The sequence below is a fragment of the Marmota flaviventris genome, chromosome 9 (assembly GCF_047511675.1).
Source record: "Marmota flaviventris isolate mMarFla1 chromosome 9, mMarFla1.hap1, whole genome shotgun sequence".
Lineage (NCBI taxonomy): Eukaryota > Metazoa > Chordata > Mammalia > Rodentia > Sciuridae > Marmota > Marmota flaviventris.
The window spans coordinates 16,811,299-16,818,234 of record NC_092506.1 but is presented as its reverse complement, the minus strand read 5'-3'; the positions used below and the strand labels follow the sequence as shown (position 1 = coordinate 16,818,234).

The window sequence follows — 6,936 nt, the reverse complement described above, 5'->3', positions numbered from 1 at the left end:
ATTCATTATCAATAGCAATTGGTAGCTACTATTCTACATGCTCCACGACCAAAGACAATTGTCAGCATACATAGGTATAGACATTTAGAACTATTTAATTTTCTATTACATTTAACTATAAGACATGCATCCATTTTTAATTCTGCTTATATTATTTATAGGGTAAGTGTGATGCAAATTAAAACTTTATATAGGAGAAAATATTTTCTCTAGGTGAGCATAATTGAAGATAGATGATCCTGTCAATTATATTTGTGTGCAGAGTAAATTTCAAGCTAAAATTTCAGCATAACAAAAATACATCACAAGCTTGAAGGCATCATTATCCTCTCAAAATGAGAATTCAGAGAGTTGAAATATTTCTCTTATAACTGTGACAATAAGATAAAACAACCTCAAGTAATCTCAGAAAACTATGTTTTAAGAAATAATCTTTTGAGTGCAGCAATCACATCCTGATTCCTGAGGCTGTATATCACAGGATTGAACATGGGAGTCACTATGGTGTAGAAAAGAGAGAGCAGTTTGTTAGTTCCTGCAGAATGGTTGGATTTGGGACTGAAATAGGTAATGGAACCAGACCCAAAAAATAAAACTACAACCAGCAGATGAGAGGAGCAAGTGGAGAATGCCTTAGCACGTCCTTGGGCTGTAGGCAACCTCAGAATAGTGGCAATGATCTTGATATAAGAGACAAGTATCAATATAAAAGGTACTGTAGCAACCAATATCACTACTACATGGACAGACACCTCATGCACTGAAGTATCACCACAGGCTAGCTTAAGAATATTGGGTAGGTCACAAAAAAAGTGATTGATTTGGTTAGAATGACAGAAATGCAGTGAGAATATCCAGCATGTTTGCCCTATCTGGACTGTTATTCCCCCTAGCCAGGAGCCAGCAGCCAGTAAATGGCACTTCCTTGGGTTCATGATGAGAGGATAGTGCAGAGGGTTGCAGATGGCCAGATAGCGGTCATAGGCCATCACAGCCAGAAGGAAACATTCTGCAGTTCCCAGTGCAAGGAAGATGCACATTTGGGCAGCACAGCTCAGTAGGGAGATGCTCCTATCACAAGTCCAAAGACTGACCAGATACCTGGGGAGTATGACTGAAACATAACAGATTTCCAGCATAGAAAAATGTGACAGAAAAAAATACATGGGTTTGTGCAGTGCAGGGTCCAGCCTTGTTATTATGACTATGAGACTGTTCCCAATGAGGATAACCATGTAAATGATGGAGAACGCTGCAGTTAGAAGGCCTTGGAGGTTTGGAAATTCAGAAAATCCCAGCAGAACAAACTGCACCACTGTGGAGACATTGTCATCTGCTTCTATCTCCTCATGCTTCATCTGTGGGAAAGATTTAACCAAAGTACAAGTCATTTCACTTTCTTGGGTTTTAGTGTTCTTGAGTATAATCCAATGATTGTTAATATTCTGATATCCCTGTTCCACAGAAGAACAAAAACTCTCGCTTCCTGGTACTCTAAGATTATAGTTCTGCATATTTTTATTATAAATGCACCCATATGAAAAATTTTAGCCTTTTTATGTAAGAGTTTCTTTAATAATAATGGTATTTTTAATTTTGGTTGAATATCCTGAATCTTAGAATCTGAATGTACAAAAATGATACCAATGATTCATTTCTTTAAGTTGCAATATTTTGTCATAAATTCTGATATCTATTCTCATATCTATATTATCATATCTATTTTCTACTATCATCAATTCAAAAGTATATTTTATTCTTCAAGTAAATATTTTTTTATTGGTTGTTCAAAACATTACATAGCTCTTGACATCTCATATTTCATACTTTAGATTCAAGTGGGTTATGAACTCCCATTTTTACCCCGTATACAGATTGCAGAATCACATCGGTTACACATTCACATTTTTACATATTGCCATATTAGTAACTGTTGTATTTTGCTACCTTTCCTATCCCCCTTCCCCTCCCCTCCCATCTTCTGTAATTTAATTCTCTCCTTTGTTTTTTTTTTTGTTTTTTTTTTTTTTTCCTTTCCCCGGGAAAGCTGGGAATGGAAGTAAATATTTTTAATTATATCTAAATAATTTTCTTATATGAATGTAGATTGTTCATATGAGTTATAGTTTTTTTTTCTGGTATTTCCCAAGTTGTGATCTTCTTTGATTTTCTGTATATTTTGGTAAATTTATTATTAGAAATAATAATATATTGATAATCAGATACTTTGTTATAGTATTTACTTTCGGATAATGAATTTGTATTTCCATGTAAGATCTTTGAAATTGTAATTTATACATATTATTCAGTTTCATAGTGTTGAGAAAAGGAAATCCTAAGTGTTCTTCCTCTCTGGGAAAGCTTAATAGATAAAATTAAGAACATATACATCTATGGTCCAGAAAGCAATCTAACTACAATGCATACCTTCAATTTACACAATTGTTTATGGAAAAGGCATCAACCTCATCTTATTCCTGAGATCATAGTAAATCATTAAGTCCACACTGTGTTATTTGGTGCTGATCTCGTCTGCTCCATTAAACATTTTCCCTTACACCTATATATGTGGGTGCATTCATGTCCATGATTATAAGGGAGTATGATCATTTGTCTTTGTTATATTATGTCCTTATTTATAGACCTAAATTATAAGTTTCTTGGTATTGTCTACATATTTCATGTATACTGCATTATATATTTGCTTCACAAAATTTGATTCACTTACTTACTGTATGAAATACGATATTCCACTCAATTTTTTATTTGACTCATATAAAACTACAAGACTGACTCATAGCAAAATATAAAACCAGATGCCCAGCAGCATATTAAGCATGTCTTACCTGTGTGTCCTTTTTCATGTCCACGTGGTGGAGATGGGAGTGAAGGTGTACAGGAATTATTGTAGTTTCATTCACTCTTACAAAGGTAACATTTCATCTCACTTATGTGGTGTGTATTAGATAGCATTTACTTAACACATAAGGTGTTCAGTAAATTTAAAGATGAAAAGGAGTAACTTATTTCAAAGTGTATACAAACCTCTAACCATGTGCTAAGACTGGTCAGTCTGTACAGTGACCTCATTTCAGCAGAAGTGAGGAAGTAGCTATGTTGTACAAAAAATTTGGGCATCCCAAGGATTTTCTATAACTGAGAAAATGAAAGCTAACGAGAATTTATTTTATTATTTATAATATTTTGGACAAAATATTAAAGAGATTATAAAATTGCCTTAATTTAATCTCACAGAGGCAAGAGTAGAATGTGGTTCACAGAGGCTTGGGACACTGGGGACTAGAAGGTATGGGGTGAAGTTGGTCATGGTGGAGAGTGACAATAGATAACACCATTGAATTTTTACTCAAAAGAGACTTTGAAGGTTTTAAAGGAATGATAAATGTTTGAGAGAGGTTTACTCTCATTTGAATATTACACGGGAAAAGACGTGTTGAAGACTCACATAAGTATGTACAATGTTGGGCATCAGTTACAAATAAAAAAAAAGGAAACGAGAAATAGATGCAGACACAAAATGAGAAGGGCTATAGCAAAATCTTTAGATAATTATCTGTACCTAACCTAACACTGACATTTCTGGGGTCTGATTTCAGGTTAAGACTACACAAGTAGAGTTTCACTATTCTGCCTTGCAACATTTAGGTCATATTTTATTTACTTAGTCATTTCAAATTAATTCAATCTAGAGCTACTAGGATAATGATCAAAATGTTCAAGGAACCCCTTTGATAGTGGCAGGATAAAATGCAACCTGTTTCAACAATATTTATGTCCTAGCTTGTTTATTAGGTACATAGAATTGACCTCTTTGACAATATTCCCAGACATTACATATAAAATATTTAAATACATACCACATAGGAATCACTTAAGTTTTAACATTTCAAATGACAATAGTCTTTAAGATATGGCCTCATTAGTTTAAAACACACTTTACATTTTGATCTTATTTGATCTTACAATTATCAAAGCCAGAAAAGTACAAAGCCCATCTGAATTAGTGTTGTGAAATAAAAAGATAAAAAGTACATTTTTCAAAATTTTCTACAAGTGCTCTTTGCCAATTCTAAACATACAGATACCTGCAAAAATTAATTTATTTTAGACAAGAGTATGGGTTTTTACCTGTTTGTTCAATGTCAAACATGATGCTTACCTTTGTTGACTGAGTAAAATGTAAGGGAAAATGAAAAAGAAGATTATTTTACATGTTGGGTAATTTATTTTATTTGAAAAGAGGCTTACTGCCTTTTCAGATATAGTCATTCTCAGAAGTAAAAATTCTCATTAAGTAGTAAATAGTCTCAGCTCTAGGGATCAGTTCCTTTTCCAAGGATCCTTCTAATTGACCTTAACCATTCTGCTGCCAATCAAAAGTGTTTGTGCAATAACCAAAAACTTGTCAACACCAACTCTTTTTAAATTATCAGGCTTTCTTTATTTCATGATCATTAAGAAATATGAGTCTTGAAAACAATAGAACGTTACAATTTAATATTATTTAAGATATAAACTGAAATGTTCTCACAAAGATGCAAATCTACCAAGTACAGTGGTGCATGTCTGTTATCCCAGAGGCTCAGGAGGCTGAGGCAAGAAGATTGTGAGTTCAAAGCCAGCCCTAGCAATGGGGGAGTGCTGAGCAACTCAACAAGACCCTGCTTATAAAAAAAAAAAAAAATCTGAAATGTCTTAAATTAGAAAAGTTTATATTTCTATCATTGAAAATTGATATGTGAAATTTGTGGGTCTCTTCAGGCAGTTATATCATCTTTAACTTGATTTTTCCATATGCGCATACACGCTGACCAGGAAGGTCACAACATGCTCCATATTATGGATCATATTATGGATGGGGAACTCTGGGGAAAGTAATGAATAAGAGCTATAACCTATTCCTTCCAGGTGGACAGACTGGAAAAGGCATGCAGAATTTCTTGATACAGTTCTTCATATAAAATTTAGTCACAATTGAAGCCACACAAATAAAATTTCCAACTGAACTGCCATGAGACCAACTAAGAAACTCTATTATTATTGAGTTTTATTTTATTTTGATTGTCAAAAAAATGCAAAAATGCAGATGCAGTAGTGACTGCATGAAGTTCACAGTCAAGGACCAGCTTAGGTTAAAGGTGGCTTCTCTCTTGTAAAGGTTATAAAATAATGGAGTAGATATCTGTAACACCTGGAAAAAGAAATCCATTTAGACAATTAATTATAAAACACATTAGAGTGGAACTTTTGGTCTAACTATGGTAAACAGGAATACATTTTTCTTCATGGTTAAAGACTAATAGAAAAACTTAATTCATAAGTATCAATAGTCTGAATTAAACTATCACTATTCAAAGGGATTATTTATCAATTTTGAATTTTATCATCTTGTGATGTATTTTATCTTAGTTCTAGCTATTGAAACACATTTGTAGCAATATCCTATTCTGTCTGTTTCTTTGTTAGGTAAGTGATTTGAAATGTTCTTCCTAGTTTGTGTTTTTATTCCCTTAGCAATGTCAATATGAGAACAAACTATTTCTATTATAATGATGTCCACTTTTTAAATGTTGTCTTTTATGGATTACGCATTGGGTAACATAATGTAGAAATCTTGCTTATTCCAATTTACAAAGATTTATGCCTTTTTTTTTCTTCAACTAGTTCTACAGTTTAAGATTTTACATTTAAATATGTTAGTTTGTATTCATTTTTTTGCAACAGGATAAATTTTAGATTTTTTGGTGCATGCATCTTTGGATGTGTATACATAGTTAATTCATCCAAATTACATTTTAATAGAAACACCCCTTTTTAATTGAACCTTTTATCCTATTGTCACAAATTCATTACCTATGTTTTATTGTGGTAAATTTGAACACAGAAAAATGAAAAATCTGGGCAAAATTTTAAACAACAATCATTTTTTAAAATCTTATATGCAACAAGAGGCATAGAAAATAATTTGAAGTGTTTCAGAAAATAAAACTAACTTCATAAGAATTTTTAAAATAGGGTAAATTTTAGAAAGTGGGGCGGGGGATATGGCTCAGTTATAGAGAGTTTGGCCAGTATGTACAAGGGCATGGGACTGATCCCCATCACTATAAAAATAAAAAATAAAAATAAAACAAAAACAAAAATAAAAGCAAAAATTTGTATGTGGCTGGAACCATCAACCATTCTCAGCTCCATGAAACATCTGTCAGGAGTGGTACATGCCAAGAGACTGGCAGCTCTGTTATCACTACTAGAAGAGGCTAATACTACTTACAGCAAACTTGGAAACATATTCCAGTATTACTATTAAAACTGTAATAAGTTTAGTGGGAAATTGTAACACAGAACAATATTACATCAGTATTTATGTTCCTGTGTGATTTGAAATACATGGGAAAGGAATTCAACAAAGATGACAGGAGAATGGGAAATATAAAGTGAACATTGACACACAAAAAAAATAATAATAATTTCTACTGATCTAAAGACTGGGTGCAAGAGAGGTTCCATATACATTCAGAAAACTCCAAAAGGTCAGTGAGAAAATCACTCATTCCTGGTTGAATATGAACTTATAAATGCAGGAAATAGAAACTGAATCCCAATGCAAAATTGTTAAGTTTCTGAAATTATAAGGCATCCTCTAATCAAAGACATATGTATGAGCAAAAGGAAGACTTCCTTGCTCAAGATGAATAAACATGCATATTAACTGATCTCTAAATTATACTCACTCATAAGTGATAGAGAGAAACTCAGTCTTACAAATACAAGCATGAACAATTTAAAATAAAGTGAGAGGAGTGCAGAGACATCAGCCACTGCATTCCATAAGGAAAACAGACTCAACAAAATCAGTCTAAGCAAGTTACAGAGAAAGAGTGACAATCCCCTTCCAAGTCGGCAACTTGAATC

General features: G+C 32.9%; 1 protein-coding gene across 1 annotated transcript; it reads right to left on the bottom strand.

Moving 5' to 3' along the window:
• Positions 1 to 413: 413 nt before the first annotated feature.
• On the bottom strand, positions 414 to 1,391 carry LOC114093802 (olfactory receptor 10AG1-like). The gene has a single exon (XM_027936713.1). The coding sequence runs from the start codon at positions 1,389 to 1,391 to the stop codon at positions 414 to 416; it is 978 nt and encodes a 325-aa protein (XP_027792514.1).
• Positions 1,392 to 6,936: the final 5,545 nt, after the last annotated feature.

What these genes read in the sequence shown, in the direction of transcription:
- LOC114093802 (XM_027936713.1), bottom strand. Translation starts at nt 1,391, where the DNA reads ATGACTTGTACTTTGGTTAAATCTTTCCCACAGATGAAGCATGAGGAG.